Below are 11,858 nucleotides of genomic sequence, written 5' to 3'. Positions count from 1 at the left end.
GTTGGAGCCCCGGCCGCGACGAGGCGGTGGGGTGGGGGTAGGAGTGGGGATGAGGATTTCCCCACCCCCACCCAGGGCTTGCTCGCCCGACCTCGAGGCAGCAAGGTGGCTTCCTCCTTCCCACCTCAACTAGAGCCTCTTCCTCGGAGAGGTCCAGGAGAAGGCTCTTCCTGCGCCCCCACTCCATTCTGCAGTAGGGAGATCCGGCTGCGACCAAGAGGTCAGCTTGGCGGCCCACCTGTGCCCAGCTCCCTGCTTCCAGCCCCTGGACTCCTGGAAAAGACTCTGCGGCCCCTGCCACATCTCGAAACGGAGCCCCCAGGCAAGTATCCCCCTATACACACACACACCCCCCCACACAGCAGATGGAGAAGGGACATTGGGTAAAGATGCATGCTGGGGGTGAGTGTACCAATGGGGATCTCAGTAGTCACCCGTCCCGTGGGAGAGTTTTCACTGCCTCAGCCAGAAAAGTCCCTACAGAAAAGGGGCCCTTTTCTGTTTCTTCAAGTTGTCCTTTCCACCTATTCAGGAACCTCTCAACCACAAGTCCTCATCATTATTGCTGACCAGAATCCATCTCTGTCCAGAAGAACCTCTGCGATGATGGAAATGTTCTATATTTTGTTGTCTAGTGCAGTGGCCACTAGCCATATGTGACTTTAGCATTTAAATATGGCTAGCATGTAATTTAATTTAATTAATGTAGATGACCATTACATTATATTGGCTATTATATTGGACAGTGTAGGAGATGATGGGCAGCGCTGCCTACTTAAGGTCATGGAGCCCCAGGATGTGCAGCTGGAAAGGGCAATGACTCTGACCCTTTTTGCAATAAGAAAAAAAAGCCAGGCAGGCAAGCAAACTTAGAGAATCATGTTGGTTCTACAGAGGGATGCTGCCCCTTGCAGAACCCTTGAGGAACCCTGGGTCCCACACAATCTCAAGAGGCTGCCATTTTAGAAGTGTGAGATTTGCAGGTTAGGCCACTCAGTGCTTCACCCTTTTTGGTCAAAAGAGGGTGAGCAGCTACCACGAGGAGGGACAGCATCAGTGACTTGAGGTGGATGCTTCCCCTCTTTTCCTGAGCTATACATCCCCTGCAGACAGCCCAAAGGATAAGAGTGGGAGAAAACTTCAGCTTGTCCCAAGTCTCTGAGATGAAGAGAGCAGCGTGTGCCTGGGAATGTGGCCCCATGCCTGGGTGCGGGGGCCCTCCCTGTGAAAGCGCATCTGCATGTGGGAAGGTAGAAAGCTCCTAGGGCCCGAGTGGGACAGGCTGAGTTCCAATCTTGATTTTTCACACTTCACTGAGCGATCTCAGCCAAATGCCTTTCATTCTCTGATCCTCAGTTTCTCCCACATGTATCAGTTAGATCTCTAGTGGTCTACATTTTTAGGTGATGGTGCCTTGGACTGCAGTGTAAATGGCTCCATGGGTCGGGTTGGAGGTCTGCAGTGCAGGAGAGGCAGGCCTAGCTAGCTCAGCAGTGCAGAGCCTGAGCTTGTGGCTGGCCTCCATGAGCTGGGAGCATTTTTCTGATCCACAGCCTACTGCTCCAGCATTAGTCTTGGTCCTTGAGGGACTGCAGAGGGCAAGGGGCTGACTCTCTGCAAACTTCCCACCCAAGGTTGTGTAAATAACTCCATTTGAGCGCTGCAGACACCCGGTGAGTATGTTTGTCATTCTGTGCCACTTTCCTGTCTGCGCATGACCATGCAGCTGCCCCTCCCTCTGTTTCAAACCCTAGTGGACTCAGGTGCAACAGGGCTGTGAACATGAAGTCTTTATTCTGTTTGTCCCCAATGCAGGGAAGAGCCAGTGTTGGGACAGGGCAAGCGTCCAGCAGGAGCTCCTTGCCTTGCGCCCCAACATGAGGACACAAGCATAAGCAGGGACATTACCAGAGAGGGTTCCAACTCCGGACTAGGACTGCGGACAGACCGCCAGGGCAGCAGAGGGCCTCAGTGGGCCAAGGCAAAGCCAATGCGGTTGTTACGCCGATCAAACTCTGTGTAGAACTTGCGGATGAAGCTGGCACCCAGGACCCAGACAGGCCCAGTGGGTGGTGGGACGTCCAGACCGTGGAGGGCCAGTGTGCACAGGTCATCGTTACTGTAGGGGTCCTGGCAGGAAGCATGAGGGTTTCCCCACCGCCCAGGACATGACCATTCTGCCCTCACCTTGCCCGACGCCAGGGGCTGTTCTCAGCAATGTCCTTCCTCCTCTCCCCCATCCACACTGCACCTCTGTGGCAACGACCCTTTCAACCCATCAGAGATCGCACCCCTCCTGGAAGCAGGCACTGTGCTAAACACTGAGTACACAATGCAGCAGGCACAGTGCTACCTTCACGACCTACTGTCTGGCAGAGGTTCTGATCCTAGTCAAGTTATTTAATATCTTTAGGTCTACTGGGTATAAGAAGGGGATAAGAATACAGAAGTGTAGCATTACTGGGAGCATTTGATGAGAAAAAGAAAAGGTGCCTGCCTATTAGAGCAATTCCTATACTTGCACATTGGAATCACCTGGGGAATTTTGAAAACATTGATGCCCAAGTGCCACCCCCAGGGGTTTAGTAGGTAGGGGATGTGGCTTGCTGTTGGGATTCTTAAAAGCTCTCAGATGACTAACAGCCAAGTTTAAGAACTTCTGGCCTAGTAATCTGTCACTGTGACTTGTTGAGGGCCCCTGTCCCCCCTTCCTGCCTGTCACTGAGGGGCAGACTGGAACCTCACCTGTAATACGTAGTCCGCACTGGTGAGTGTGTAGGCTCTGCCTCCGAGGTGGAAGGAGATGTCAGGGAGTGTGGGCACCTGGTTACAGTTCACAACATACTGGGGGGAGGGCAACGGGAGCCCCTTTGAGTATTGGAGATCTCCCAGTAGACACCATTCTGTGCTAGTGGCCTGCCCCCACTCCCCCAGGGGAGACCTAGCCACACGTGAAGAGAGTAAGAGGTGAGGAGGTGAGGGCCCATGAGGGGCCTCATTTGGGACCTAATGCTGCCGGGGTGACTTGGGGCCCTGGACCAGGTGGCGCTCCCCCACCCCTGGCACCGCCCCTCCAGCTTCTTACTTCATCAGTACTCAGCTCCTTGGCGCCCAGGGTCTCCATGAGCAGCCTCAGGGAGCTGGTGGGACCTGAGATGTAGGAGGCGCCAGTATCCACCACCACCATGCAGCCCTCCTCACAGAGCAAGGTGGCCGACCTCACAGACACCCTGGGAGAGGCCACATCAGACAGAAGGCTGAAGGGGGGCTACCAGGCTGCACGGCTTTCCTGAGTGAGGGTGGGTGACGGGAGGCCATGCTGGTGGTCCGGTGATGCAGTGAGGGGTGCATAAGGTAGGAGGTGGAGGAGGAAAGGTGCTGACCCCTCCCTCAGCATGTGCTTAGTGACCCTCCACCTCCTCTCAGTAGGTCCCCTCTCCTCTGTCCCTCACATCTCAGTGTTCTCTAGCCCTGGACAGAGCAGGCAGAGAGCAGATGTTGTCTGTGCCTTAAGAAGTGGCTGCATTGGAGAGAGAGCAATGCGGAAGCCTTGCCCTTGCCCGCCCCACCCCCAGCAGCAGGGTTGAAGATGTCTGACCCTTTCATTTTGATCTGCCAGGAGCCAGTCTTGCTGATGCTCACGTAGTGGAAATTGCCTTGGTAATACTGGGGATCGCTGCCTCCCAGCACAATCTCTCCCCCCAGCAAGTGGGAATTCCTAAAGGAAAGATCAGAGGCTCTTGGAGACCCAGTGGCCCCAGCAATGGGGGAAGTTAGGCCCCGGTGCAGGTTGGGGCAGAGGAAGGCAGGGATGGTGAGGCTTGGAAGCTGCAGCCCATGCCGCCACCTTTCTTGCCCCTCCCCCATCCCAGGCAGTGGTGGTTCCAGGTTAGTCCAGCTGCACCCAATAAAGCATCTCAAGTGAGGTCACAGAAAAGGAATGGGCACCAGGACAGCCAGTAGAATGCACACAATGCAAATTGCCCCCCCCCACTTGGGTTTGGGTTGCTGTGGGTTAAGCAGGTACATGGGAGGGGACTTTGGGGAGCTATTGGGTGGGGGTAGACGGGACATGAGGAGAGCAGGGGCAGAGCGGAGAACGTCAGCATCCAGCGGAGCCTGGGCTTGTGAGGTGAATTTTGGGCAGGTGGTGGGTGTGATTCTGGGCCAGGTACTCTGGAAAGTCCGGGCCGTGTGGGGGGTTTCATCTCCTTACTTGGAATTTCTGCAGAGAGAGACACAGCAGAAAGGAAGCCTTTGTTTCTGGAGAGCCTCACCAGCCAGGGTGGGTATTTTGCATTCTTTTACCCCTTGGGCAATGGAGTCACCAAGAGGTGAAGTCACCTGCCTAAAGTCACCTAGGCAGTGAGTGGGTTATAGGGGGACTGGAGCCAGTGCTCTTGGGGCGCAGTCTGAAGCTGATCCCCCTTGCATTTCTCTTTTCCATGAGGCACAGAGCCCCCCCACAGCTCAGGGCCCACCTTAGGGCTGCTTTCCAGTGTGCGTGCGTGCGTGCGTGCGTGTGCGTGCGTGTGTATGTGTGTGAGAGATAGGGTTTCCTAACAAGAGTCATGTGTACACGCACATGTGTGCACAGGTGTGTAGGTAGCTATGCACATGCATTTGTACAAATCCAGTACCCAGTGGCCCTCCCCCAATACTTAAAGATGTTTTTGAAAGTTTCCTCCATCAACAAAGCTCGCCTTCTTCCCTTTACTGGATCCTCCCTTCCATGGCCTTCAGGCTCCTGTGCCTTCCATTATTATCTCTTTAGTCCACATTTTCAATCTCTCGCTTTCCATCGCCTTCCATCCACCTGCAAGCATGCTCAGGAATCCTCTAGCATTTAAAAACACCCACCCTTCTTTTCTCTGCTTTTCTCTTCATCTTTGCCTGCACCCCCACCTGACATTCCCTTCCCTGTTGAATTTCTCAAGGCAGCCTACATCTGCCCTTCTGGTCCTGACATCTACACTCACCTCTTAACTGCTCGCCCTCTGGGCTTACTCCACCTCTAAAGCAGCTCTTTCCCAGTCTGACCTGGCTGCAGAGCCACTTGATGGCCTTTTCTCAGTGCTTTCCTTTCTCTTACCAAACCGGACACTTTTCTCTGTTTTACTTCTGAGATTTCTTTGGAGTCCGACCCTCCTCTCTGTCCCCACTGCCACTGGCCTCATGTTCTTACTCTCACGATTCTTGTTTCCAGCTCATACTGTCTTTCTAAACCCAACAGCTTCCCGAAGTCCAGCTACACTGCACATAAGCTCAGCCTAGAGTTGAAAAGTTTCTTCAGTTTTGGCCCTGTGTTACCTGCTCATCACATTGTCATGTTTCTTGTCCACCCTGCCAGACTGTAGGCTCTGTGAGGGCAGGACTCTGTCTTGTATATTGTGTTCATGGCTCTACTCTCAGCGCCTCTCACAGTGCTTGGCACATAGGCCTAATATTTGTCGAATCAATGAATAAGCAAATAAGGAATTAATGAATAAGCGACGACAGCTGTCTCTTTGTGAGAGGGGCCATTGGCCCTCACAGGGAAGGTCCCCAGGTCACAGCATGCCTCCCACTCCACATTCTCCTCTTGTTCTAGAGCAGTGCTGTCTAACAGAACATTCTGCATCGGCGGACATGTTCTATGTCTGTATTATCCAATATGGTAGCTGCTAGCCAGTGTGGCTGCTGACCTCTTGAAATGCGGCTAATGTGACTAAGGAATTGAATACCTAATTTTATTAAATTTTAATTAATTTAAATTTAAATGTTAGCTTTTATATTGGATAGCGCAGCTCTGAATTTGAATACCACGTAATCATGGACACATTAAAATCTTGCTCCAAACTCTCCTCTTACTCTCTCAGCTCTCTTGCCTCTTTCCCCTCCCCTGCCGCGGCTCCTGGAGTCCCAGGCCCACCTACTGTAGTAGACAGAGAAGACGTCCTCCTTTAGCACCTTCTGGGAGAGAATGTGGTCAAAGACGGGGGTGACTCCTCCAACGGCCTGTGCGGGGAAGCCCATGCCCAGAACCCCATCAAACTTGGCCAGCATGAAGGGTATCAGGGGCAGCTCTGTGACCTCTCCAAACGTCTGTGTCACTGTGATTCCGCCCACCTGTGGGAGGAAAGATCAGAGGAGGCCAAGCCCACTGCCCATCCCTGGCCAGGGTCTATTCCGGGCTTCCACACGAGGGGCCCCAGGGATGCAAACGGTTCAAGGTATAGCAATCATTTCATCATTCCCCACACATATCTCTCCTAATCTGCATCTAGGCAGGCAGTGGAGTCCAGAGAGAACTGGGGTTGCCCAGGGACTGGAAGGGGCAGAGACTGAGACGGCAGTACTGCCAAGCCATAATAGAAGAGACGCCAGGCGCGCCCACACCCCAGCCCGATGGCCCAGCTTTCACCTCAGCAGGACTGGATCTCAGGCCCCCACCCCCTTTATAGGATAAGGGTTTCTGCAGCACGTGCATGCTCTTTTTCCCCCTGATTTCACAGACAAGGGGAGGGCTTGTACTGATTTCCTTCCAGGTTCCATGAGTAGCCCTCCTGTGACTCTGACAGAGCAAGGGCTGGAGAAACCCCAGAATGGGGACAGGATCAGACACAGGCCAAATGGAAAACAAAACCAGGCCCTATCCCTAGTCCTAAACTCAAACTTTAACTATGACCTTAAAACCTATGCCTGACCCTAAAACTAACCCTGACCACAGTGTCAACAATATCACTGATCCTGACTCTGACCCTGATTTCAGTCTAGGGTCTGGTGAAGAGCCTAGTCAGAGCTGGGTGATCTCAGGCAGGTTACTTTTTTGGAGGCTGTGGGGCTCAGACAAACTCTGCGTGTGAGTTAAATGCAAAAGCCTCTATAAATCACCCATTGTTGAGCCAGGAACTCGCGTTTGCTCTGTCTGGCGGCAGAGCTTGTCCCCCGCTCCACATGGGCTGCATGGCACCTTCCCCAGGTATGGGCCCTAGAGTGGCAGGACAGTTCTGGAGACAAGAAAGGCAGGGGATCTGTTGACTTACAGTCACCGTGTCTTGGCTCAGGAAGCCTTTGACCTTCCCGGATCCATAGTGGATGGTGAATTCCGTCCCATTCTCCATGTAGCTGGAGGATTCCAAGGAGTCGTAAAGGCTGTGAATCTCTAGCAGAGGGACATAGGCTCAGGTCTGTCCAAGAGAGGCCCAGGCAGCGGGCCTTGGAGGCAGGTGCATGGGGGTGTGGCCTGTGTGGTTGAAGGATTTAGATGCAGGCGTGGGGTGGCTCTGAGGTCAGTCAGAGGCTTGGAAAAACGTGTGTCATCTATCAAGGACTGTGTTTCTTGAGCCCCTGTTATGTGTCCATATCTGAAAATTTTGTCTCAAATGAAACATTTTAAAGTAATTTTTAACACTGAGGTGGGGGAAGATTCTGGTCACAGTAAGCACCCAAGAAGAGGTTGTTGACTAAGGGTAGGGATGGAAGAGCCCATGTGCCTGGAGGGTCTGAGACTTCAGTCCTCAATCTCTGGAACGGTGAGGAATGGCCTTCTGGGTTGACCGAGGGCTCCTGAAGCTTGCTATCTCACCTTGATGGCCACATCAGGAATGTGGGGGACGTTTCCCTCTCCTCTTAGGGGCAATGGGAGCAGAGGCAGAGAGGAAACAGCTCAAATGGCAGTAGGAGAGATTTAGCTGGGCGTGAGGCAAGACTGCCCAAGCGGGCAGGCAGGGGCTTGGGGAGAGGTGCCACAGGACTAGGGGCTCACCACAGGCTGTGTAGAGAGGGCTGCACTTGGTGGAAGGTACCCAGAGGTTGGCCGATCCTGTGTCAAAGATGACTTTGAAGGTCTGGGGTGGGGTGCCAATGCCAATCTCGCCATAGTACTGAGTCTATAGGGGTGAAAGAGGCAGCTGGAGGGCTTGGGGAGCCTTGGGCCTTGGAGTCTCGCCTAATACCCCCCTTGGCACTCGGGGTGTTGTTAGGCAAATCATACACCTTCTGCGGGTTTCCATTTTCCAGCAGGGCCCAGGTGGGAGGCTTAGCATTGTCTTATGATTTCCCAAGGAGTAAGACAAGAGGGCAAAATAAAAATACTGGAGATGAAGTAGGAAGGTTCCCCACCCCTTGAGCCACTGACTCAGTAAAGCAGTCAAGCTGCACTGAGCCTGATCCCAAAAGCTTGCATCTGCCCCTTTGGCTGGGGCACCTCAGAACCACACACACCTCCTGCTCCCCAGTGACGCCTGGGCTTGAGGCCTAGACCCTGGATTCCCAAGTTCCAAACCTAATCCTTCCTCTGAGCTCTTTCCTGCCCTCTGTACCTCAGCCTGAAAGCTTACAGGCTTTTCAGCTGTAAAAGGGGAATTAGGTAGGGTGTTTAGTGCTCCTCAGCAACTCAGTCAAGTGGAAAGAGCCAAGAAAGCCTTAGGCCTAAGAGAAAAAGGCTGCTGGAGGAGCGAGGGCCCAGGCACTCACATCCAGGTAGTTGGTGAGAACCACGGGCGAGGTGCTGTTGCTGAAGGAGAGTCTCTTGGGGAACTGGCTTCCATCAGCCCGGAGCCTGGCCACGTCCACGCCGCGCTCCTTCAGGCTTTCTCGGACCGAGGGCATCTTCTTGAGGAAGATCCTGGCCCAGAGCGAAGAAAGAAAAAAGAAGAGCTCTGTACTCCTCTGTAATGTAGTCTGGAGCATCTAGGACCACAACCGCTAACCTTGGCTGGGGTATCTAAGAATCACTCTTGTGCTCTTAGGCTTGTGAAGGAGAATTCAGAAACCTCCGTGAGTCACCTGCACTGGTATTAAATAACCCTCAACCTTCCTCTTGTCTAATTTTGATCACTGCAAGGCCATTTGTTCATTTGATCGTTCATTCATTCATTTATTCATTCATTCCATACTCACATGTTGAACACCTCCTCTGTGCCTGCACCAAGCTGGGGACCAGAGATATAAAGATAAAGGTCATTGCTGCCTTTAAGGAGCTCCATCAGGGTGTAGACAGAGGAGGAAACATGCAACATCTTCCTCTAAGGAGAGGAAGGCTGGGAGTGCTCCCCTCAAGGCTGGGTGTGCTCCCCTCAAGGCTGGACAGGAGGAGGCAATGCCACATGAGACCTGTAGGTGGCAGCAGACTCCTGAAGCAGCCTGCAGGGCTCCAGGATGCCTGGGGCAGGCGCCCATCCAGGGCTGTGGGGTGGAGTGGACCAACTGAAGGGTGGGGCATTGAAAGAGGCTGGCATCCCCAGAGTGCCTGTGTGCCCTGTCCTTGGAAAGATAGATGTGCCTTCCTGAGCCTAATCTCAGCCCCTCAGCTTCTTGTCCTGACACCTCCCTACCACCTTTGGGAGGCAGAATTAGAGATTTGGGAAACTCACGGCATACTCAGCTGCCGCGTCCCCACGTAACAACTCTGCAAACTAGCGTCGTCCTCACTTTATGATGAGGAAATGGAGGTTCCCAGGGGTGACGTGGTGGAAGTGGTGGAACAAAGAGTCAAGCAGGGTGTTTGGCCTTATTTCCACGTAGGGTGCCCCATATTCTGATAAGGAGGCTGTTTGCCTGGAAGATGTCCCTGGCTGTTGGAGGGGTGAGGGGAGGGTCCCTCTTTCTGCCAGTCCCCCTGCTCTTGCACTCCCCTTTCCTTCTCACACCCCTGCATTCTATGTACCCCATTGTGCCCGTGAATACGAATACCATTTTGATATTTCATTTGCCTGTCAGTGTAATATTTTAATGGACATGACGTCACATTCATAACACAGTTTACTATTCAAAAAGTATTTTTGCAATTATAATCTTATTCAATTCTCAGCCATCCCGTGAGGTGGGTAATTTTATTATTCCCATTTTACAGATGGGAAAACGGAGGAGCAGATGAGTCTAGACCCCGAAGAGGGTGTATTTTCCACTATTTACTCTTAACAGCCTCTGCTCTGGACCTTTTCTATTACCATTTTCCTCTCAGAAAGTCCCTTTCTTCCCCGCCCCCTCTCTCACAGTCATTCCTCCTTCAAAGCCCAGCATGCACCCCCGCCGCCAGGACACTTGTGCATGAACTCCGGTTCACACTGACCTCACCTTTGCTTAGGTTCCTGCTTCGTGCTTCCTGGGTGCTCACAGCCAGCACTACACAACTGAATGCTCGCAGAGGTGGTTCTGTCCGGCGGTGAGGGCATGGTGGTGTGGGGACATGCTGGAATCCCGTACTCCCTGTGTGATTCTGAACATCTTACCTAGCTTTTCTGGGCCTTGTCTGAGACCCCATGAAGTCCTCTCTAAAAATGGACTTAATAGTAGTACCTACCTCAGAGAGTCACTGCACAGATTAAATGAGCTGCCTATTGCTCAATAAGTGTAAATTGTGTATGTAAAAAGCCATGAAAGAACCTTGAGAAGGGCTCCTTCCTTCACATCTCCCAAAGTGTCTGGCATGACGCTTTGCCCATAGCAGGTAGCAAAATCCTTACAGCTGTGTTCCAAATTCCTGACTTCCTATCCAGTCCTGGCCCCATCCCACTCTTCACTTTTTGAAGAGAACAAGATTGTTTTTACCTCCCTCTGCCTTTCCCCTGGGGCTGGGGGCTGCATCCAGGCATGTGCTGCTGGGATGCCCCCAGCTTCTCACCTCACACCCCCAAACCAGCAGTTACTTTTCTGGGAGCCTTGGAGCAGAAAAAGAGGCTTTGGAAACAAAAGGCCCAGTGTGTGTTGAGGCTCAGCCTCTCCATGTGACCTCCCAGAGTCTCAGTGTCCTCATCTGTAAAGTGGGATTGGGAGGATGACATGAGATGAAATATGTGAAAAGATCCTGTGAAACCCCAAGCATTTGACAGGCTTAGCAACTATGACTGGTCGCAAAACCTGCCCTCTCACCTGCAGGTCCTCTGATCCATCCGCACTCCCCAAACAGAAACCCCTTTCTCCACGAGTCCCTGTCCCACTCTGTCCCACCCTGTGTCTCCCCTCTGCAGCCTTAATGAGTTGCTTGTTTCCGCAGGGCCTGGCATCGCATATGGATGTGAATCGGGTCTTTCTTCTCTCTCCTTTGGGCTTCCTTAAGCCTTTCTTTTGACTTTTGTGACAACCTACCCTGTAGAACTATGACTGCTGGGTTTTGACAACATCATGCTAAGGACTTTACTTTTGTTATTTCATTTAATCTTCAAAGCAGCTCAGTGAAGTAGGTGCTGTTATTAACCTAACCCTGTTTTAAAATGGTAAACTGAGACCTAGAGAAGTTAAGTAACTTGCCTCTGGTTCCAAAGCTAGTTAGTTCTGTTAGTGGAGCAGAATTTAAACCAAGACAGTTCAGCTCTAAAAGCCTTGAATTTAAGCACTGTATTATGCTTATTCCCTAGTAGACTTAACCATACCACACGCTTCTTAATAATTAGGCCATGAGCTCCTTGAGGGCAGGGAGCATGTCACAATCATCTCTGAGTTCCTCCACAGTGCCTAGCATGGTGATCTGTGCAGGAAGCAAAGGCTCTGAGCAGGGATCAAAAGACATGGCTTCCACGCTTGACTGGTTGCCACTACTGGCTATGTGACATTGGGCGAGTCACCTGATCTCTCTGAATGGGACCATGCCTCCCTGCCCAGCTGGTCATGAGGACCAGGCGACAGCACATATCTGAAAGCCAGAAGTGTTTGATGAGAACCCCTGCACCCCTGCCACCTTCTCTAGCCCGAGTTACCGTCTGAGGGCGCCAATGTCCGCAGGCAGACCAAAGGTACAGGAGCCCCAGAGCACCAGCAGGAGTCCCCAGCAAGGCATTCTGCTCCATCGGTCCATGCTTCCCAGGGGTCCCTGGCTCTCTCTGGGATCCACTGAAGGCTTGTGGCTCTCAGATCTCTTCTCCTTTTATACGCTCCCC

At 52.5% G+C, this 11,858-nt stretch overlaps 1 protein-coding gene across 1 annotated transcript; it reads right to left on the bottom strand.

The window, feature by feature from the left end:
- Nucleotides 1–47: 47 nt before the first annotated feature.
- On the bottom strand, nucleotides 48–11,776 carry REN (renin). Its single transcript, XM_025040512.1, has 10 exons — nucleotides 11,679–11,776; nucleotides 8,458–8,608; nucleotides 7,748–7,871; nucleotides 7,026–7,144; nucleotides 5,912–6,108; nucleotides 4,217–4,225; nucleotides 3,599–3,718; nucleotides 3,086–3,230; nucleotides 2,746–2,844; nucleotides 48–2,130 (listed from the first exon to the last, which is right to left on the bottom strand). Exons 1-10 carry the CDS (start codon nucleotides 11,774–11,776, stop codon nucleotides 1,969–1,971), a joined length of 1,224 nt encoding a protein of 407 aa, XP_024896280.1. The 3' UTR covers nucleotides 48–1,968.
- Nucleotides 11,777–11,858: the final 82 nt, after the last annotated feature.

This window comes from Pteropus alecto, unplaced genomic scaffold, assembly GCF_000325575.1.
Source record: "Pteropus alecto unplaced genomic scaffold, ASM32557v1 scaffold359, whole genome shotgun sequence".
Lineage (NCBI taxonomy): Eukaryota > Metazoa > Chordata > Mammalia > Chiroptera > Pteropodidae > Pteropus > Pteropus alecto.
This window is presented reverse-complemented; position numbering and strand designations above follow the sequence as displayed.